The sequence below is a fragment of the Myotis myotis genome, unplaced genomic scaffold (genome assembly GCF_014108235.1).
Source record: "Myotis myotis isolate mMyoMyo1 unplaced genomic scaffold, mMyoMyo1.p scaffold_m19_p_18, whole genome shotgun sequence".
Lineage (NCBI taxonomy): Eukaryota > Metazoa > Chordata > Mammalia > Chiroptera > Vespertilionidae > Myotis > Myotis myotis.
Window position 1 is genome coordinate 24,716,815 of NW_023416322.1, and position 22,913 is coordinate 24,739,727.

At 41.6% G+C, this 22,913-nt stretch overlaps 1 protein-coding gene and 1 pseudogene across 1 annotated transcript; both read left to right on the forward strand.

Moving 5' to 3' along the window:
• Positions 1-66: 66 nt before the first annotated feature.
• On the forward strand, positions 67-21,160 carry CENPL (centromere protein L). Its single transcript, XM_036343578.1, is given in 5 exon segments — positions 67-445; positions 11,986-12,162; positions 14,865-15,116; positions 18,994-19,539; positions 21,074-21,160. Coding segments are annotated over 4 exon segments (1,044 nt in total). The 5' UTR covers positions 67-445; positions 11,986-11,988; the 3' UTR covers positions 21,146-21,160.
• LOC118673104 lies at positions 17,979-18,622 on the forward strand (annotated as a pseudogene).
• Positions 21,161-22,913: the final 1,753 nt, after the last annotated feature.

Below are 22,913 nucleotides of genomic sequence, written 5' to 3' on the forward strand. Positions count from 1 at the left end.
GGCGTCGGGCCGCAGTGTGAGTCGGGAAACGATTTTAAACGAGGCGGCGGCGGCGGCTAGCAAGTGAATTGCGGATTTTCAACGGCGGCTTTTTGGCGGCTGGGCTGGCCTTGCCTTGGCACCCGAGGGGCTCCGGTGGAGCGTGCCAGGTGGGACACCCTGTCCCTTGCCCTTCCCCTCCGCGGGCAGAGGCCGACTCGGCAGGAGCGAGGGTCGCAGAGCTGGTGGCCGGGTCCGCGGAGCTGTCCCGCGGGGTGAAGTCGCAGTGCTCCCCCCGGCTTCCAAGAGAGCGGAAGTGTCCCCAGTAGGCCGGCCTCGCCCTTAGCCGCCCTTTGGGCGGCTTTTGTACCTCAGGGGATGTCAGTCTCGGCGACGTGCTGGCCCAGCTTTGAAGAATGACTCGCGACGCCGGCGTGGGGGACAGCGTCATCGCGGCACTTCACTGGTAAGATGCTTTGTGGGGGGTCCAGGCCTGGCAGTGAACTTGACATTTCACCCTGTTGCGTGGTCGTTATCCTTACGGTCTTGTGTGTTTCGGTGTCTTTCGCCTGCACTGTGTCCCCAGCACCCGCCGAGCCCCGGCCTGGGGGCGGTTGGCCTCGGGGCGGTGGCGATGGAGAAGGTAGAGTCAGGGTTCCTTCCTTCACAGATTTCACGGGAGAAAAGCAACGACGCTGTGAGCGTGTGTTCTGAGCTACAGGTGCAGGGGGACTCGACGGGAGAGCGAGCGAATTTTAACCTAATTCAAAAGTTAGGAAAATACTTAGTAAACATGTATTACCTAGGTTTTAAATTTTATTTATTTTACATACAAAATTATATTACGTATATTAGTTTTAGGTGTACACTACGGTGATCTGACATTTGCATACTTTACGATGTGGTCATCTCACTAATTGTAGTAACCTTTGTCCGCGTGCCAATTTATCACCCATCCCCTAGCCCCCATCTGGCAATCATCAGTTTGATTTCTTTCTGTGTTTTGTGTGTGTTTTTTTTTTAGGAGATTCCGCACATAAGTGAAATCATATGGTACTTGTCTTCCTCTGACTTATTTCACTGAGCATAATACCCTCTATCAGTGATGGCGAACCTTTTGAGCTCTCCGTGTCAGCATTTTAAAAAACCCTAACTTAACTCTGGTGCCGTGTCACATATAGAAATTTTTTGATATTTGCAACCATAGTAAAATAAAGACTTATATTTTTGATATTTATTTTATATATTTAAATGCCATTTAACAAAGAAAAATCAACCAAAAAAATGAGTTCGCGTGTCACCGGTTCGCCATCACTGCCTAGGTCCACCCATGTTGTTGCAAATGGCAAGATTTATTCCCTATGAGGAGCATTTCATTGTATATATGTACCACTTTATCCATTCACCTAGGTTGCTTCCACATCTTGGCTATTGTAAATAATGCTGCAGTGATCGTAGGGTGCAGATAGCTTTTCGAATTAGAGTTCGTTTTCTTTGGAAAACGCCCAGGCGTGGGATCGCTAGGTGGTTTGGTAGTTCTGTGTTTAGTTGTTGGAAGAACCTCCGTACTGGTTTCCATAGCGGCTGCTTCAGTCTGCATTTCCGCCATCTGTGCGCGAGGTTTCCCTTTTCTACACATCCTCACCTGATCTTGTTTGTTGGTTTGCTAATGACCGACAGGTGAATTGCTGAGCAATTCTGCAGGCCGATAGGTAGCTTACTTCCTTTTGCCCTGTAGGTGGTGCCGTAGGTACGTTCCTATTTTCTCTGACCTGCTCTCCTTTCCCTCTGGGATTGCTCGAAAATGCCCTGATGGTGGGAGTCCCTATGTGACCGGCTGGCCTGGTAATGGTGGGGCAGTGTGGGGTGGCACTGGTTTTGAGAGTTCCCAGAACTCCCTCCTACCTCCCCTCCCCTGTGTTTTTGGCTTTTCCGGGCTCTGGGGGCGTGTGGAGGAGAGGAGGCAAGTTCTCCATCCAGTTATGGATGTTGGCAATGTTGTGTGTTTGCAGCTTCCCAGCCATCTTTACCGGGTTCTGCCGCATGGGGAGGTGGGCGGGGAGATGCTTTTTCCGTGAGGCAAAATGTGGGCACAAGGAAGTATATGAAGATGGACCAGAATGAGTGTTACAGACTCAGTGATGGCGAACCTATGACACGCGTGTCAGAGGTGACACGCGAACTCATTTTTTTGGTTGATTTTTCTTTGTTAAATGGCATTTAAATATATAAAATAAATATCAAAAATAAAAGTCTTTGTTTTACTATGGTTGCAAATATCAAAAAATTTCTATATGTGACACGGCACCAGAGTGAAGTTAGGGTTTTTCAAAATGCTGACACGCCGAGCTCAAAAGGTTCGCCATCACTGGACTAGGTCCGTGGTCGGCAAACTGTGGCTCGCGAGCCACATGCAGCTCTTTGGCCCCTTGAGTGTGGCTCTTCCACAAAATGCCACGTGCGGGCGTGCACGTACAGTGCGATGGAAACTTCGTGCGCAGAAGTCGGTATTTTGTGGAAGAGCCACACTCAAGGGGCCAAAGAGCCGCATGTGGCTTGCGAGCCGCAGTTTGCCGACCACTGGACTAGGTGATCCCAGAGATCCCTGTGGGCGAGTATATTAGTAGTTTCCAAAGATTTTATAGACCATCTTTAAGGATTTTGTTAGACCCATCTAGAGGGTCTTGAGGCTTTTTCCCCCCAAATATTATTATTTTTTTAATTTTAATTTTTTTTCTTTATTGATTAAGGCATTATATATGTGTCCCTATCCCCCCATTGCTCCCTCACCCCCGCTCATGTCCTCAACCCCCTGGTGTCTGTGTCCATTGGTTAGGCTTACTGGTATATGCATGCATACAAGTCCTTTGGTTGATTTCTCCCCCTTCCCCCACTCTCCCCTACCTTCCCTCTGAGGTTTGACAGTCTGATCGATGCTCTCTATCTCTGGATCTTTTTTTTTTTTTTTTTTTTAAATATATCTTTACTAATTTCAGAGAGGAAGGGAGAGGGAGAGGGAGAAAGAAACATCAATGATCAGAGAGAATCATTGATGGGCTGCCTCCTGCACACCCCCTACTGGGGATCAAGCCCGCAACCTGGGCATATGCCCCTGGCCAGAATCTATCCTGGTACCCTTCAGTCCTTAGGCTGACACTCTATCCACTGAGCCAAACTGGCTAGGGCTCTGGATCTGTTTTTGTTCATCAGTGTGTATGTTGTTCATTATATTCCACAGATGAGTGAGAGCATGTGATACTTATCTTTCTCTGACTGACTTATTTCACTTAGCATAATGCTCTCCAGGTCCATCCATGCTGTTGCAAATGGTAGGAGTTCCTTCCTTTTTACGTCAGCGTAGTATTCCATTGTGTAGATGTACCACAGTTTTTAATCCACTCATCTGCTGATGGGCACTTAGGCTGTTTCCAAATCTTAGCTATGGTAAATTGTGCTGCTATGAACATAATGGGTGCATATATCCTTTCTGATTGGTGTTTCTAGTTTCTTGGGATATATTCCTAGAAGTGGGATCACTGGGTCAAATGGGAGTTCCATTTTTAGTTTTTTGAGGAAATTCCTTACTGTTCTCCACAGTGGCTGCACCAGTCTGCATTCCCACCAGCAGTGCACGAGGGTTCTTTTTCTCTGCATCCTCTCCAGCACTTGTCATTTGTTGATTTGTTGATGACAGCCATTCTGACAGGTGTGAGATGGTACCTCATTGTCGTTTTGATTTGCATCTCTGGGGTGATTAGTGACTTTGAGCATGTTTTCATATGTCTCTTGGCCTTCCTTATGTCAAACTCTTTCAAAAAGTATCTATTTAGGCCCTGGCTGGTTTGGTTCAGTGGACAGAGCATCGGCCTGCAGACTGAAGGGTCCCCGGTTCGATCTTGGTCAAGGGCATGTACCTTGGTTGCGGGCATATCCTCAGTGGGGGGTGTGCAGGAGGCAGCTGATCCATGTTTCTCTCTCATGGGTGTTTCTAACTCTCTATCCCTCTCCCTTTCTCTCTGTAAAAAAATCAATAAAAAATATATATTTTTAAAAAGTATCTATTTAGGTCCGTTGCCATTTTTTGCTTGGGTTGTTTATATTCCTTTTGTTAAGTTGTATGAGTTCCCTGTAAATGTTGGAGATTAAACCCTTATCAGAGAGATAACATGGGCAAATATGTTCTCTCATTCAGTGGGCTTTCTTGTTTTGTTGATGGTTTTGCTGTGCAGAAGCTTTTTATTTTGATGTAGTCCTATTTGTTTATTTTCTCTTTAGTTTCCATTGCCCTAGTAGCTGTATCAGTGATGATACTGCTTCAGCATATATCTGAGATTTTGCTGCCTGTGGATTCCGCTAAGATTTTTATGGTTTCCCATCTTACGTGTAAGTCCTTTATCCATTTTGAGTTTATTTTTGTGTATGGTGTAAGTTGGTGGTCTAGTTTCATTTTTTTGTATGTATGTGTCCAATTTTCCCAACACCATTTATTGAAGAGCTCTCTTGACTCCATTGTATGCTCTTGCCTCCTTTGTCAAATATTAATTGAGCATAGTGGTTTGGGTTGATTTCTGGGTCTTCTGTTCTATTCCATTGGTCTATATATCTATTCTTGTGCCAGTACCAGGCAGTTTTGAGAACAGTGACTTTGTAATATAGCTTGATATCTGGTATTGAGATCCCTCCTACTTTGTTCTTCTTTCTCAGGATTGCTGCAGCTATTCAAGGTCTTTTTTTATTCCAGATGAATTTTTGGAGAGTTTGTTCTAAGTCTGTGAAATATGCCATTGGTATTTTAATGGGCAGTGCATTGAATCTATAGATTGCTTTGGGTAGTAATGGACATTTTAATGATGTTGATTCTACCAATCCATGAACAAGGTATGTTCTTCCATTTGTTTATGTCTTCCTCTATCTCTTTTTTCAGTGTCCTATAGTTTTCTGAGTACAGGTCTTTTACCTCCTTAGTTAAATTTATTCCTAGGTATCTTGATTTTTTTTTTTGGTGCAGTGGTAAATGGGATTTTTTTAAAATCTCTCTTTCTGTAAAGTCACTATCTATATATATAATCTATATGTATAAAAGGCTGATATGCTAAGTGTCCCTCCACCCATCTGACTGGTTGCTATGATGTGCACTGACCACGAGGGGGCAGATGCTCAATGCAGGAGCTGCCAGGCTGCAGTGACTTGGCAGTAGCGGTTCTCGGGTGATGCACCATGAAATCAGAGAGAAGGGAGCCCAGTTCCTTGTGGGGCTGCACAATTCCACCTTCGGCCATGGGTTATGTTGTTGGGGTACTGTCGGCCCCAAATCTGGTTTACTGTACACTTGGATTTGCGTTTCACACCCAGTACGACAGCGACTTTCCAGAGTGCCCTCTCACACTTCGGGACCCCTCTGGGTATGTTGGAGAGCTGGTTTCGGCCCAATCCCCGCAGGCCAAGCCAAGGGACCCAACCTGCCAGAGGGACCCAGCTCACTCTGCAGAGGGATGGCGGGAGGTTGGCTCCAGGGTGTGTCTGGCCTGTCTCACCCAATCCAACCCTGCCGGCCACCTAATTAATTTCCTTTCAATGTGTATGAATCCATGCACCGGGTCACTAGTTGGTGTATAAAAATGCCATAGATCTCTTGATGTTAATTTTGTATCCTGCTACTTTGCTGAATTCATTTAGTAAGTCTAATAATTTTTTGATGGAGTCTTTAGGGTTTTCTATGTACAGTATCATGTCATCTGTGAATAATGACAATTTTACCTCTTTTTTTCCAACTTGGATACCTTTTATTCCATGTCTAGCACTTCCAGTACTATGTCAAACAGGAGTGGTGAAAGTGGGCATCCCTATCTTGTTCCTGTTTGTAGGTGAAATGGTTTTAGTTTTTGCCCATTGAATATGATTTTGGCTGTAAGTTTGTCATATAAGGCTTTTATTAGTTGAGGTGTGATCCCTCTATTCCCACTTTGCTGAGGGTTTTTATCAAAAAAGGGTGCTGGATTTTGTCAAATGCTTTTTCTGCATCAATTGATATGATTATGTGGTTTTTATCTCTCAATTTGTTTATGTGATGTATCATGTTTATTGGTTTGCAGATATTGTACCATCCTTGCCTCCCAGCATAAATTCTACTTGGTCATGGTGTCTGATCTTTCTGATGTAATGCTGGATCCGATTTGCTAGAATTTTGTTGAGGATTTTGGCATCTATGTTCATGAGGAATATTGGTCTGTAATTCTCTTTCATTGTGTTGTTGTCTTTATCTGGTTTTGGTATTAGGGTAATGCTGGCTTCATAGAATGAACTTGGAAGTATGCCTTCCTCTTGAATTTTTTGGAAGTCTTAGGAAGATACGTTTAGTCTTAGGAAGTTCTTCTTTGAATGTTTGGTACAACTCCCCTCTGAAGCTGTCTAGCCCCGAGCTTTTGTTTGTTGGAAGCTTTTTGATGACTGCTTTAGTTTCCTCCATTGTTATCGGCCTATTGAGATTTTTAGATTCTTCCTGATTGAATTTTGGAAGGTTGTATTTTTCTAGGAATATATCCATTTCCTCTAGGTTGTCTAGTTTGTTGGAATAGAGTTGTTCATAGTATTGTTTAACAATCCTTTGTATTTCTGTGGGGTCTGTTGTTATTTTGCCTCTTTCATTTCTGACTTTGTTTATTTGGATCCTCTCTCTTTGCTTTTTTTATTTTTAAAAATTTTGTTTTATTGCTTAAAGTATTACAAAGAGTATTACAATATGTCTCCTCCCCCCCCCCCACACGCCCCCCTGACCTTCCCCCGGCCTCCCTTACCCCCCAGTGTCTTGTGTCCATTGGTTATGCTTATATGCATGCATACAAGTCCTTCGGTTGATCTCTTACTCCCCCCCCCCCCCCGCCCCGCACTCTCCCCTGCTTTCCTGCTATAGTTTGACAGTCTGTTTGATGCTGCTCTGACTCTGTATCTATTTTTGTTCATCAGTTAATAATGGTATTTATTATCCACAAATGAATGAGATCATGTGGTATTTTTCTTTCATTGACTGGCTTATTTCTTCTTTCTTTTTTTTTTGAATATATTTTATTGATTTTTTTACAGAGAGGAAGGGAGAGAGATAGTCAGAAACATCGATGAGAGAGAAACATCGATCAGCTGCCTCCTGCACATCTCCCACTGGGGATGTGCCCGCAACCCAGGTACATGCCCTTGACAGGAATCAAACCTGGGACCCTTCATTCCTCAAGCCGACGCTTTTTCCACTTAGCCAAACCGGTTTCGGCTTGACTGCTTATTTCACTTAGCATAATGCTCTCCAGTTCCATCCATGCTGTTGCAAATGGTAAGAATTCCTTCTTTTTTACAGCAGCATAGTATTCCATTGTGTAGATGTACTACAGTTTCTCTTTGCTTCTTGGTGAGCCTGGCTAGAGGTTCATCAGTCTTTTTTTTTAAATATACTAGAGGCCCGGTGCACAAAAATTTGTGCACTCGGGGGGGAGGGGGGTCCCTCAGCCCAGCCTGTGCCCTCTCGCAGTCTGGGACCCCTCAGGAGATAACGACCTGCTGGCTTAGGCCTGCTCCCGGGTGGCAGAGGGCAGGCCCAATCCCTAGGTGCAGCCCCTGGTTGGGCTCAGAGCAGGGCTGATTGGGGGGTTGGGGCACTGCCCCGTCACACTCAAGGCAGGGTCGATGGGGAGGTTGCGGCGCCACCCCCCGGTCACGCACAGAGCAGGGCCAATCAGGGGGTTGGGGCGCCACCATTCTCACACTCAGGGCAGGGCCAATGGGGAGGTTATGGCTCTACCCTGTCACACACAGAGCAGGGCCCGTGGGGTGGAGGGGTTGGGGCGCCGCACCCTGTCACACACAGAGCTGCAGGGCGATCAGGGGGTTTGGGCGCTGCCCCCTGTCACACTGATCCCGGTGCTGGGAGGCATATTACCCTTTTACTATATAGGATAGAGGCCTGGTGCATGGGTGGGGCTGGCTGGTTTTCCCTGAAGGGTGTCCTGGATCAGGGTGGGGGTCCCCACTGGGGTGCCTGGCCAGCCTGGGTGAGGGGATGATGGTTGTTTGCAGCTGGTCACACACCCTTCAGGGTGGGGGTCCCCACTGGGGTGCCTGGCTAGTCTGGGTGAGAGGCTGAGGGCTGTTTTCAGGCCGACTGAAGCTCCCAACTGCTCCTTTTTTTCTTTTCTTTTCTTAATTCTGGGCCAGCTTTAGCTCTGGCTCCAGCTCAGGCTTCTGCTGCTGAAAGAAGGTATCTGGTTTGTTTTGGTTCTATAATCGAAACACTGTATAACTCCAGCTCTGAGATCCCGGGCTCGCTGAAAGCAGGTTTCTGGGGTTTTGTTTAGCTTCTACATTTGTTACAATGTTTCTTAAACTGCAGGCTCAGAGGCCGGCAAAGCAGGCGGGGAACGTTGGTTTCCTCCGTCACTGAAGCAAACAAGCCTCATGTTAGTTTCAAGCTGCCTGGCTGCTGGCTGCCATCTTGGCTGGCAGTTAATTTGCATATCTCGCTGATTAGCCAATGGGAAGGGTAGCGGTCCTACGACAATTACCATGTTTCTCTTTTATTAGATAGGATTTTATTGATTTTTTACAGAGAGGAAGGGAGAGGGTTAGAGAGTTAGAAACATCAATGAGAGAGAAACATTGATTAGCTGCCTCCTGCACACCCCCTACTGGGGATGTGCCCTCAACCAAGGTACATGCCCTTGACCAGAATCGAACGCGGGACCCTTCAGTCTGCAGGCCAACTCTCTATCCACTAAGCCAAACCGGTCAGGGCAAGGTTCATCAGTCCTGTTTATCCTTTCAAAGAACCAGCTCTTGGTTTCATTGATCTTTTATATTTTTTTTTCTTTTTGTCTCTATGTCATTTATTTCTGCTCTGATCTTTATTATCTTCTTTCTTCTGCTCACTCTGGGCTTTTCTTGTTGCTCTCTTTAACTTGTAGAATTAGATGGTTTATTACCATTTTCTCTTGTTTTTTTGAGGTAGGCCTGTAGAGCTATAAACTTCCCTCTCAGGACTGCTTTCACTGTGTCCCATAGATTTTGGATTGTTGTGTTTTCATTGTCATTCATTTCCAGGATGTTTTTAATTTCTTCTTTGATCTCTTTGGTAATCCAATCATTGTTTAATAGCATGCTATTCAGCTTTCAAGTGTTTGAATTTTTTTATTGTTTTTATTGTAGTTTACTTCTAATATTATGCCATTGTGGTCTGAGAAGATGCTTGATAGGATTTCAATCTTCTTGAGTTTGGAGAGACTTTGCCTGTGACCCAATATGTGGTCTATCTTTGAAAATGTCCCATGTGCACTTGAGAAGAACGTATATTCCATGGCTTTGGGGTGAAATGTTCTGAAGATGCCAAGTCCATCTGATCTAGTGAGTCATTTAGGATTGCTGTTTCTTTGCTGATTTTTTGTCTAGAGGATTTATCCAGTGATGCCAGTGGTGAATTAAAGTCCCCTACTATGTTTGTATTGTTGTCGATCTCTCCCTTGATATCTTCCAAGAGTTATGTATTTGGGTGCTCCTACATTGGGTGCATATATGTTTATCAGGGTTATATCTTTTTGTTGTATCGATCCCTTTAGTACTATGAAGTGGCCTTCCTTATCTCTTGATATGGCCTACACTTTCAGGTCTATTTTGTCAGACCCCAGCTTTTTTTTCATTTCCATTTGCCTGGAAGATATTTTTCCATCCCTTCACTTTCAGTCTGTGTGAGTCTCTTATTCTGAGGTGGGTCTCTTGTAGACAGCAAATATGTGGGTCATGTTTTTTTATCCATTCAGCCACTTGATGTCTTTTGATTGGAGCATTTAGTCCATTTATGTTTAAAGTTATTGAAAGGTACTTGTTTGTAGCCATTTTTATTTTTTGTGCCTGTGTTCCTTCTTCCCTTTTTATTTCTTCTTTTTACACCAGTCCCTTTAGCATTTCTTGCATTGCTGGCTTGGTGTTGATACACTCCTTTAGCTTTTTTTTGTCTGTGAAGCTCCTTATTTCGCCTTCAATTTTGAATGATAACCTTGCTGGATAGAGTATTCTTAGAATCAGTCCCTTGCTTTGCATCACTTTGTAAACTTCCTTCCATTACTTTCTGGCCTGATGTGTTTCTGTTGAGAAATTATTTGATAATCTAATGGGAGATCCCTTGTATGTAACTTTCTGTCTCTCTCTTGCAGCCTTTAAGATTCTCTCTTTGTCCTGAACGTTTGCCATCATAATTACAATGTGTCTTGGTGTGGGCCTTTTTGGGTTCATCTTGTTTGGGAATCTTTGTGCTTGTGTGACTGTTTTCTTCCCCACATCAGGGAAGTTTTCTGATATTAGTTCTTCAAATAGGTTTTCTAACACTTGTTCCTCTTCCTGTTGTTCTGGCACCCCTATTATTTTTATGTTGCTTCGTTTCATGTTGTTCCAAAGCCTTCCTTAAGCTCTCTTCCTGTCTTTTAATTTTTTTCTCCAATTGCAGTTCAGTTTGGGTGTGTTTTGCTTCCTTGTCTTCTAATTCGCTAATTTGGTCCTCTGCTTCTCCTAGTCTACTGTTGAAACTTTCCATAGTGTTTTTTATTGCAGCTATATCACTCTTTATTTCTTCTTGACTCTTAACGTAAGTTTTTGATTTTTTTCATCCATCTGGTTTATAAACTGTATGAGCCTTATTCTGAATTCTTTTTCTAACATATTGCATGCCTCCGTTTCACTTAGCGCCTTTTCTGGCAATTCCTCCTTTTTTTTCCTTTGGGGGTTTCTTTGCCCATTTTTTTTCTCTCACCAAAGGATCTAGGTGTCGAGTTGTGTGGGGGCTGCTCCTCAGGCGGCAGCTGGTCCTTGGGCGGTTGTGGCAGTGGCTACTCCTCAGTTGGCAGTGGCTTCTCTGGTGGGCGCTGCTTGCAACAGTGATGGCTCCTCTGGCTGGCGGGGGCAGGTTGCTCATGCAACTGCTGCACCTCGGATGGGGACAGGCTGTATGAGGCTGCTGTTCCTTGGAAGGGGGAAAGCTGCTCATGGTGCTACTGCTTCTTGGTTGGGGGCAGGCTGCTCACGCGACTGCTCACGTGGTCGCCGCACCCTGGGCTCAAGTGTTGGGCTGGCCAGAGGGGAGCTTGCTTTGGAACTCACAGGAGGACCTTGGGGCTTTTAAAAAATATTTACCCCTGATAGCTCATTGTACACACGCACACCCATCCCCAGCTTCCATTCCCTCCCTCCCAGGAATGAGGGAGCCACTGATATAGACAGAAGTGTATAACAGGTGTTTTGGGAAAGAAGGTTAAAAAAACTCTAACTACTTGAAATTAGATTGGATTCAAGCATGATCTCAAAAATGGTGAAATGGAAAAAGGACACTTTAGATAGGGAATATAGTTGATAGGCAAAAACATGAAGACAAAAAAATGTGTACATTTAGGGGAAGTAGGAGGATAAGGACAACTGAATTATGAAAGATTTTTAAGTACAGAGCAGAAGAGTAGAACTCATCACTATAAAGGTTTTTGCACAGGTATCTAACAATAAAGTGCCATTTCTGAAGGATGATTATTACCCTTAGATATGGAAGAAAAGGTTAGTTGTGGTAATAGAAGCTGGCTAAGGAAGTAGCTTTGGGAATAGATGACAGACTGTTCAAGAAAAATCTCAACAGAATGTGCTTAAGGACTGCATGTTAAAGAATGAAAGTGGGAGACTACTTAAATGAATTTAAGTTAACTTGGAATATTGACAGGAATTATAAAATGGACCTGCTAACTTTTGGAAGAAGGAGGATGGGAAGGAGTTGAATTTAGTTTTGAACATACTGTGTCTGAGTCATCTGTCAGATATTCTATTTTTATGAATATTCCATTGAGAAATACTGGACTTGGTTGAAAAGTCAAAATGGGAAGCAGGGAGGGGAAGAGAGAAAGAACTCCTTTATAGTGAGCAGAGGAAGCATTGAAACTGTGAGCATGAATTAACTTGTTAGTGTTTAGAATTCTGGTTTTATTTCTTTTTATGTAGACCATGGATTCTTATGATATCCCAGAAGTGACTCCCAGACGAAGTGCATCCTCAAGGCTTAAAGATCACTTTATAGGTGCCACCCCTCTGCAAAAGCAGTCAGAATCAGTCAAGAAGCTGACTTGATTTGTCCCACCTTCACCTCAAAGGAAAATTCCCCAATGTTCACAGTTGCAGGTATGCTTTTGTGTTACTCAATAATTGAGAATAGATGTGAACAGAACATCTCATTTTTTGTTACAATTTCTAGTACTTTTAGTATTTTCTCCATCCCTCAGGTAATAAAATAAATGAGAAACAGCAAAAAGGAAGTTATTCACACTGTCAGGAAGTACCTCCTTTGTTATGTCTTTTAAACCCTTTGATCTAGAACACTGCCACAATATTTCTTTGTCTTTTACGACATAGACATTTTTGAAGAGTATAGTTTTCTCCTTTCCCTTTTTAAAGTAGAATATGCCTTATTTTGTATTTGTGTGCTGTTTCCTCTCGGTGAGGTTGAAGTTGTGTATTCTTGGCTGGGATACTATATAGGTGCTTTGTGTCCTGGGAGAATGACATCTGGTACCACATAGGTAATGTTAATTTTGATCACCTGTCAAGGTGTTGCCCAGTAATTACTGTTTTAGTTCCCTCTGCAACTAATAAGCATCTATGGGGAGATATTTTAAGATAATGCAAATATCATGTTCCTTATCAAAATTTCCCCCTAGACTTAACATCCATTGATAATTTTTGCCTGACCCCATCTTTATCATGATGGTTGCAAAATAATGACTTTCTAATCTCCCTTACTCCATATTTACCAATCAGCTTTTGGCATTCTATTTTAAGCCCTTTTCTTTTCTCCTCCATTTGTTTATTGGAGACTTGAACTCATGAATTCCTGTTTTTCAAATTTTTGTAATTCATTACCAAGTTATTTTGGTGTTTAAATTGGCTCAGATTTATCTGGTGGCATCATGCTCTGTTTTGATCATTCGCACACGACCCTGACAGTATAAAACATTAGTAATTTGTAATTTTACTGAAACATGAAATAAAGCCCCAGGCAGTTTGGTGTGTGGTTTTGAGTCACTTAGCTAGGAACCTGGCTATCAGTCACTCAGACCTTCCTGGTAACTTTGTTTTCTTAACACTGTTGTGCGCACAGTATCTTTTGGGATATGAGAAAAGTTTTGCTTCTTTGTGACAACTTTCTTAAAGAAAAATTGCTAGTGCTGGTAATGAAAGTGATAGTTCCTAACCACTAAACAGAAACTGTATTAATTAAAGTTTGGAATGTCCAATTTAGTACTCCCTTATGTATATGATACAAAAAATTTTGCCATACCTTTTGCCTAGTAATAAGAAAAAAACATTATAACTTTTATATAAAAGTTTATAACTATTTCCATGAGTAACTTTGTCAGAACAAATGTTTTTGTAAATAGACAACTAGTGAAATTTCTAAAAGATAATGGTGAGACTATCTCACGAAGTATGAATTGTATAGAAAAATTCAATTCAGGATAAAACTAGGAAATATAGAGTGTCTGTGAAGACTCTTGCTCAGTAACGACATAGTGCCAATATAGTGTAGGTGAAGTGTTTTTTTAAAAATAAATTATATTTTTATTGATTTCAGAGAGGAAGGAGAGGGAGAGAGAGAAACATTAATGATGAGAGAGAATCATTGATCGGCTATGTCCTGCATACCCCCTACTAGGGATCGGGCCCACAACCTGGTCATGTGTCCTTAACTGGAATCGAACCTGGGACCCTTCAGTTTGCAGGCTGATGCTGTATCCATTGAGCCAGACCAGCTAGGGCTGCTTTTGTTTTTGATGGTACCTGTGGTTCTAATAGAGCATGGTAAAAATACTCCCAGGTATCTTTTTATTTAATCTACCAAATTAGGTATTGTGTCATAGAATGGCATAGTGTGCCAGGCACTTTTAAAAATTACTTAATTAAATCCAATAAAATTAGTTGCTCTAAGAATAATTATTTTCAAAATCTATAACTTGAAGTTTCTACAAGTGAAACATAAATTTTCATCCATTAATATTTATTGAACACCTGTTCTAGATGGCACTGCTCTAAGTCCTAGAAAGTAGTAGTGAATAAAATAGACAAAATTCATGATTTCATCAAACTCATTCTCTAGTAGGAAAAATAGACAGTAAAAGTCACACAAATTCTATATAATAAAAGCCTAATAAGCAAATCGACTGAATGGCGGAACAACTGGTAGGCAGGGGGTGGGGCTGGAGAGTGGGCGGCACCAGGCCAGCCAAGGCAGGTGCCAGTGGGCAGAGGGAGGGGACGGTGATTGGGGAGGCAGCGGCGACTGGCGGTGGCCGAGGGGCAATTGGGGGGGTGGTGCTGGCCGCTCACCGGCCAGTGCCGTCCCCCAATCGGCCTGTGGGTCACCTCTTGCAGAGGGAGGCCAGACTTTGGCTTAGGCCCACTCCTCTGAGGGCTTCTGCTCTGTGAGAGGGCGCAGGCTGGGCTGAGGGACTTCCCCCGCCCCGCAAGTGCACAAATTATCGTGCACCGGGCCTCTAGTATATAATATCAGATAGTCATAAATATAAAGCATGTTAGGAGTTAGAAAGTGACAAGTTGGAGTGGGTTCAGGTGCTACTTTAGGTACAGTGGCCTTTTGAGTGACATTTAGGCAAAGACCTGATTGAAGGAAAGGGACAGGCCAGGTACAACAAAAGCAAAGGCCTGTTTAAAGATCTTCAGAGTCCTACAAACTCCAGTTTGGCTGGAGTGCAAAGATCAGGTACCCAGCCATAGATTTATATTAAATACTATGATTAAATTCTTATTTACTAAGGTTTCCTAATTCTTAAACTTCATTTGCTGTGATCTTTTTTTTTTTTTTTTAGGAAGATGTTGATCCTCAAAAGGTTGCATTCCTTCTACATAAGCAATGGACTTTGTACAGTTTAACTCCCCTGTATGAGTTCTCCTACACTAATCTCAAAGAGTACTCTAAATTTCTGAGTGCATTTATTGTTGCTGAAAAGCAAAAAGGACTTGCTATGGAAGTGGGAGAAGACTTGAACATCAAAATGATTTTCTCTACTCTCCTAGGAATGAAAGCAACACAAAGGGACCCTGATGCATTTCTCGTCCAGGTATAGTATAGGCAATACTTGCTTGCTAGGGAAAATAATCTGCATTGTCTTGGTTTGGACATTGCGCTAATTGTTACAGTTTTTGAATTTTTTTTTTAAAATATATTTTATTGATTTCTTACAGAGAGGAAGGGAGAGGGATAGAGAGTTAGAAACATCGATGAGAGAGAAACATCGTTCAGCTGCCTCCTGCACACTCCCTATTGGGTATGTGCCTGCAACCAAGGTATATGCCCTTGACCGGAATCGAGCCTGGGACCCTTGAGTCCCCAGACCGACGCTCTATCCATTGAGCCAAACCAGTTACGGCAGTTTTTGAATTTCTTAAGCTTGTGATTTATAACCTCTTATGTCTTATTTGACCAAATTTAAAGTAGATAATGACCAACTTAAAAAATACTTTTTCTTATTACTTCAGGGTGGGGCAATACAGAGTAGGTTTATAGTTGTGAGTAGTGAAACAGAATTTATTCTTGTATTATTATTAATTATTGTATTTTCCATATGAACAACTGTAAACCTACTTTTGCCTCACCCTGTATAACATGTTTATTTTAGAAAACTTAAAAAATACATAAAGTACAAAGAAAGTTAAAAACCACAGTTCAGCATCTTGGTATACATCTTTTTGGCAGTAGATAATCTGAATAGGCCTATGTCTATTAAAGAAGTTGGATAAATAATTAATAACCTTCCAAAATAGAAAGCATCAGGTCCAGACAGGTTCGCTGGTGAATTCTACCAAGCACTTAAAGAAGAAAATAAACCAATTATCTATATTCTCTTTCAGAGGATAGAAGCAGAGGGAATACTTTCTAACTCATTCTGGGAGGCCAGCCTTACCCTAATACCAAAAACAGACTAAGACATTATAACAAAAGAAAACTACAAATCAGTATCCCTCATGAGCATAGACACATCCATTTAGCTATCTGTGTCTATTAAAAATTGGGATTATATTGCCCATATTTATTTGCATTATGGCTTTTTTCCTAATAATCAATGTTGAAGATAATTACTCATATCATTAGGAATTTTACAGGTTTATGATTTTTACTGGGATTAAATTCCTAGAAGTAGAATGTTAACAAAGAAAATATGTAACTTAGCCCAGCTTGTGTGGCACGATGGTTGAGCATTGACCTATGAACCAGGAAGTCATGGTTCCATTCCCTATCAGGGCACATGCCTGGGTTATGGGCTCAATCCCCAGTGTGGGGGCATGCAGGAGGCAGCCGATCAATGATTCCCTCTCATCATTGATGTTTCTCTCTCCCTCTCCTCTCTTCTCTGAAATCAATAAAAATATATATTTTTAAAAAGTAACTTATTTTTACATTTTGTGATACAGGTCAAGTTACTCTCAGAAATGTAACCTTTTACCTTCCTATGTGCAGTGTATAAAAGTAATATAACTAACTTGATTTATTCAGAAACTGAATTTATTTTATTCATGCCTGCTACTTCTGTTTCTGGGGTAACTCTTCTTAGTCATTGATAAGTTAAATTCTGAAACAGTTGAACAGACCTAATTTGTTTATTTGTTACACATCAGGGGTCAGCCAACCATGGACTGCATGGCCAAGTCTGACTCACGGCTTATTTCTGTAAATGAGGTTTTATTGGAGCAGAGCCCCTTTCATTTGTTTATGAATTTTCTATGGCTGCTTTTGTGCTACAATAGCAAAGCTGAGTATTTGCTATGGCCCACAAGCCCTAAAATATTTACTATTTGGTCCTTTACAGAAAAAGTTTGCTGAGCCATGGTATAGGTCATGGTATTTGAAAGGATCTCAAGATGCCTAGGATTAGATTCAGCTGCATATGACAGAAAGCTTAAATAATAGCAAATTAAACGAGATAGAGGTTTATCTCTCTTACAGAGGTGTACGTAGGTAAGCTATTCAAGGCTGGTATATATATGCTTTATGATATTATTAATAATAGGCCCCTTCTCTCTTCTCTCTTATCGTTGGTGTGTGGCTTCCATCCTTAAGGTGACTTTATAGTCTAAGATGGCTCTTGGAGCTCTAGATATATGCAAGTTTCCGGCAAAAATTAGAACGAAGATGGGAAGGGCCAACAGGATGCCTACCACCGCATAAATCTGTAATGAAACTTTCTGAGATCCAGGAACTTCTCTTTATTTTTTATTAAAATTTTTGTTGTTGTTGTTAATCCGCACCCGCGGATATTTTTTTCATTGATTTTTAGAGAGAGTGGAAGGAAGAGGGAGAGACAGAGAGAAACATCGATGTGAGAGAGACTCATCAATTGGTTGCTTCCTACACGTACCCTGACCAGGGCAGGGATACCTGCAACCGAGGTACATGCCCTTGACCAGAATTGAACCTGGGGCCCTTCAGTCTGTGGGCTGATGCTCTATCCACTGAGCCAAATTTTAAAAATATATTTTTATTGATTTCAGAGAAAGGAAGGGAGAGGAAGATAGAAGCATCAATGATCAGAGAGAATCATTGATAGGTTGCCTTCTGCATACTCCCTACTGGGGATCGAGCCCACAACCCGGGTATGTGCCCTGAGGGGTAATCGAACCATTACCTCCTGGTTCATAGGTCAATGCTCAACCCCTGAGCCACACCGGCTGGACTCATTTTGCTTTTCAATGTTAAAATTTTTCATATTTAAAATTTACCTAAATAAATGAAGCCCTAGTAAAATCCTCACCTGAGGACATGCTTAGAGAGAGTTCAAGCACATTGCATTTGGTGACCTTTTACTGCTCCTTCTAAAGCTGAGATCTTTTCCCCCTGATGCTGTACTTAGTTGTACCATATCGGTAGCTTTTATTTTGCATTTTGGTTGTACGAAGATCTTGCCATATACCGTGTCTCTAGTGTATAAGAATATTAGGAAGCCGCCTGTGCCGCTTGCTGAAGCCAGCGCTTCTGTGTGGTGCTCTTGCCGTGCCCGGCGTGGCCAGCACCATGTGCGCCTCCCGTGACGACTGGCGCTGTGCTCAGTCAATGCACGAGTTCTCAGCCAAGGACATCAACGGGCACATGGTTAACCTGGACAAGTACCGGGGCTTCGTGTGCATCGTCATCAACGTGGCCTCGCAATGAGGCAAAACAGACGTAAACTACACTCAGCTTGTCGACCTGCACGCCCGATATGCTGAGTGTGGTTTACGGATCCTGGCTTTCCCTTGCAACCAGTTCGGGAGGCAGGAGCCAGGGACTAATGCCGAGATCAAAGAGTTCGCTGCCGGCTATAATGTCAAATTCGATATGTATAGCAAGATCTGTGTGAACGGAGATGATGCCCACCCTCTGTGGAAGTGGATGAAAGCCCAGCCCAAGGGGAGGGGCATCCTGGGAAATGCCATCAAATGGAACTTCACCAAGTTCCTCATTGACAAGAATGGTTGTGTGATGAAGCAGTATGGTCCCATGGAAGAGCCCCAGGTCATAGAGAAGGAGCTGCCCTGCTACCCTTAGCTCCACAAGTGTGCACCCCCACATCTGAGCCCACTGCCTGCGCCCCGCAGAGCTTTCCACCCGGCACTCATGACAGTCTTTCTAAAATCCAGCCTGCTGGTGGGGCAGACCCGAGAACCCGGCGTGCACCTCTGCCGGAGGAAGGCCCCTCGGCCGGCCTGGCTCGCAGCTCTGCACCCCCACCCCTGGCTGCCTTGTGGGAATAAAACTTACAAATTGAAAAAAAAAAAAAGAATATTAGGAAAAAGGTCAGTGAACTTAATAAAACCTAATAATGATTAGGGACACTGTTCTTTGTTTTTTCATAAGTAATATAATGTCTTTGTAGTTTTAAACGTACTAATTAATTTTGAGGTGATGTAATTTAGGAGTAAATGTACTTTTAAACTTAATGAACCTGTTTTCTTTCTTTGTAGATTCTGTCAAAATCTCAATTGCCATCTGAGAACAGAGATGGTAAAGTGTTGTGGACTGGTTGGTTCTGCTGTATCTTTGGAGACAGTGTTCTGAAGACTGTTTCAGAAGACTTCACCAGTCTACCCTTATTCCTTGCAAATGAAGCAAAGACTAATTCAGCCTTAATTGGAACCTGGTTTCAGAAATCTTTTGGCTGTCATTTCAGTCCCTTAGCAATCAATGCGTTTAATCTTTTCTGGATGGTGGCTATGTAGACTGCATGCAAAATGGACCATTATGTAGCTACTACTGAATTTCTTTGGTCTATAGTACCATGTAGCCCTCAAAGTCTGGATATTTCTTATGCCATACATCCGAAGGATGCAAAAGCTTTGTAGGACAGTGTCGACAAAGCCTCTGGGAGAGTTTCCCATCAGGAAGTTGACTTGTTCATAGACTGCCTTTGTTCACATTTCCAAAGGCATTTCAAAATTCACTTATCAGCCACAAGATTTGTTCATGTATCAACATCTGTAGCTTCAGCACACACTAATGGAAAAATAAAGGTTAGTTTGAACAAATCTAATTAAGTAATTTTTCTTATTGTTGCATAGTTTTCAAAATGTATGGTGATTGTGTTTTCCACATGGACTAAATAAACTTAATGTCTGCCAATAGAGACATTTTATTTTATGCTTTATAAAAGATTTATAAAAATGTTTAGCCTTTTTGATTCAGCTTTTTTATAAAAAAATTCATTTTTAGAGAGAGGAAGGGAGAGGGAGAGAGAGAAACATCAGTGTGAGAGCAAAATATGAACTGTCTCCTGCATGCCCCCTACTGGGAATTGAGCATGTGCCCTGACTAGAAATTGAACCAGCAATTTTTCAGTGTACAGGATGATGCCCAACCAACTGAGCCACCCTGGCCAGGGCTTGATTCAACTTTATTATGGAAGGATACTATGTGTTGTGTGCTACAGATTTTGGAAATCATATGAATTACTCTGTAGTAACTTTGAAACTTTCCAAATAGTTTCTTGTCAAACTTTGAAGTAATAATCAGATAACAGGATTTTATGTTAGATAAGGAAATTATAGCCAGAAACATATAACTAAGATAATCATTTTCATATTTTAGGCTTTTCTATTCCTGCTGGAAAAGAAGTAATAAAGACAGCCCTGACCGGTTTGGCTCAGTGGATAGAGTGTTGGCCTGCGGACTGAAAGGTCCCAGGTTTGATTTTGGTCAAGGGCATGTACCTTGGTTGCAGGCACATCCCCAGTAGGAGGTGTGCAGGAGGCAGCTGATCAATGTTTCTCTCTCATCGATGTTTCTGGCTCTCTATCCTCTCCCTTCCTCTTTGTAAAAAAATCAATAAAATAAGATAAAGGAAGTAATAAAGACATTGTTTTACTGTTCATGAAGTCCTTATTAGAGTAAGTATGAAAAACCAATTGAAAGTAGGCCCTTAAGTATATTCAAATGTTAATATATTTAAAATATATTCATATACAACCACCATAAACACTCAGTGAATACTGGCTTTGTCACTGTGCTAGGAGTTTAACATACCTTAATTGTAATCTGTTAGCCAGGTTTCTGCCATTTACTTTGTTTTTATAAGATACTTTTGGAATTCATATATATATGTGTATATATATATATATATGTATATATATGTATATGTGTCTTGAGAAGAAGGAAGCTATGCACCTCCTTCTAGAAAATGTAAATACTCAATGTGTATATAAGTTCAAGGGGTTCAGAGATGCCCTTCCTCCCCTCACTATTTAGGCAGAGAGTTAGCCCAAGCACGGAACTCAGGATAAATAAGCACCCTAGTCTAATTACTTCTAAGCACCATTGACCATAGTTGTGAATTTATTAGACTTAGAGCAGCAATGCTTTGTTTTCATATTCATATCTTAGCTTGCAGATAGGGAATTTAAAATAATCCTGGAATATTTATCAAATACAAACTACTTTATTATCATAATTCTATTTTAATTTTAAATGTTGTCCCTTTTTTTTCTTTTCACAAGATTTGTTCATGTATCAACATCTGTAGCTTCAGCACACACTAATGGAAAAATAAAGATTCTGTGTCATAAATGCCTTATTGGAGTGTTGTCATATTTGACAGAACAGGCAATTTTTCTAATTGAGTGAGGCCTTGTGGGGATCATAGGTCATGGAATATATACCTTTTTCTCATTGATTATTTGACTAATTGTTATGCTGAGAAGGGACTGCAGCAGAAATGGGCATCCTTCTCTGCATTTGTTTCCTCACAGTGCCTTTGGAGGTACCCAGTAAGAGACAAGAAGGATCTAGAACAGAAGATGGTAAGGGATGAACCACAGCCAGGTGCTTCTGTAATAGTCATGATGATCAAGGGTGCCAATCTCTAGAAAATGCTGAATTGTTATTTGTTGGCCATCTTTCTAAAAAATATGTAATGTTTAGTATGTCAAACGTTTAGGGTTCAAATGAGATAGCTCTAATCTTCAGTATTTCTGATTTGGGTCTCTAAAACTTTCAATCCCTTGTAAACATTTTACTTGCATTAAGAGAGAATTTCTGTCTTGTAAAGACATTTTCCTAGCACAATTTTGCTGTAGAGAACTAGCAATCAAAAAATCCTCTGCAAAGGAAACTAAAAATGAATATGGATTTTTTAAAGCCACTAATATGCTTCTGCTTTTAATATTATTCAGTTCTTATTGCAATGTTGAATTAAATGTATTCACTTTTAAAATGAAGCAATGTCTTGGTGACAGATTTTTAATTAATGTTTCAGGAATGGGAAGTCATGGGCTTTTTTCTCTAGCACAAAGGTTACAAACCAACAATTACAGAGAGTCATAAAAATTACACATATGGAAGGCAGAGATTTTCTTCATGTCCCCAATTTTGCTTTAGCACAGTGCTTGGTAAATATCTGTAGATAAAATGAATGAAATTTAATCAATTCTTCCATTTTGCAGATGAAATTTACCAACTTTAGAAACTTGCCCTAGAGGTTATATGTAAACCTCTTCTTTTTACTGAGTATAGAAAAGTTTTGTTTTACTTTAGAAACCATGTTTTTAAAAATCTTGTTTGGAAGAAAATAACTTTAATAGGCTATTAGTCTAAAAAAAAAACCAAGTTTCTGGAGTGTGGCATTGTTTTACGTTAGGAACAGGAGAGGTAGTAGAAAAAGCATGGGCTTTGGAGTCAGACATTCATTCATTCAATATTAAGCTCCTACTGTGTACTTAGTATTGGGTAATGGGAATATAGCAGTGAAGACAAAAAAGATCCCTGCACTGTGGAAATTATATTCTAATGGAGGAAGGCAGAAGATAATTTCATATAGAGATAAACACAATAAAGTAAATAAGGCAGTGAGATGGAAAAAAGGATGAGTGGGATGGGCCTACTTTACTTACAGTTATCAAAGAAAGGCTCTCTGAGTAAGTGACAGGGGAGCTGAGTCCTGAGTAAGGAGCAGGAACTAGCCACATGAAGACCTAAGGACAAGTGTGCTAGGCAGGTGACACTGCAGGAGTGAAGGCCTTGGAACAGATAAGGGCTCAATTTGAGGAACAAAGGGAATCGCGTGCCTGAAGCACAGTAAGAGATGGAACTGAAGAGACTGCAGCAGAAACTTCTTCCATGGTGCTATGACTCTCAACTTTTGGCTGGGCACATGGCTGCCCAGAAACAGGATGACATTTTCCAGCCTTTCTCAGAGGTTTCTAAGTTCTGACCCATATAAGTGGAAGCGTTATGTAGAGCTTCTAGGAATCTTCCTTAAAACACAGCAGGCATGTACCCCTTGCTCTTTTCTTCTTCCAACTATGCTGATTGGCACACATGTAATGACTGGTACTCTAGCTGCTCTTTTAGGTCACAAGGATGAGGGTCAGGTCCTAAGGACCAGGAAACATGG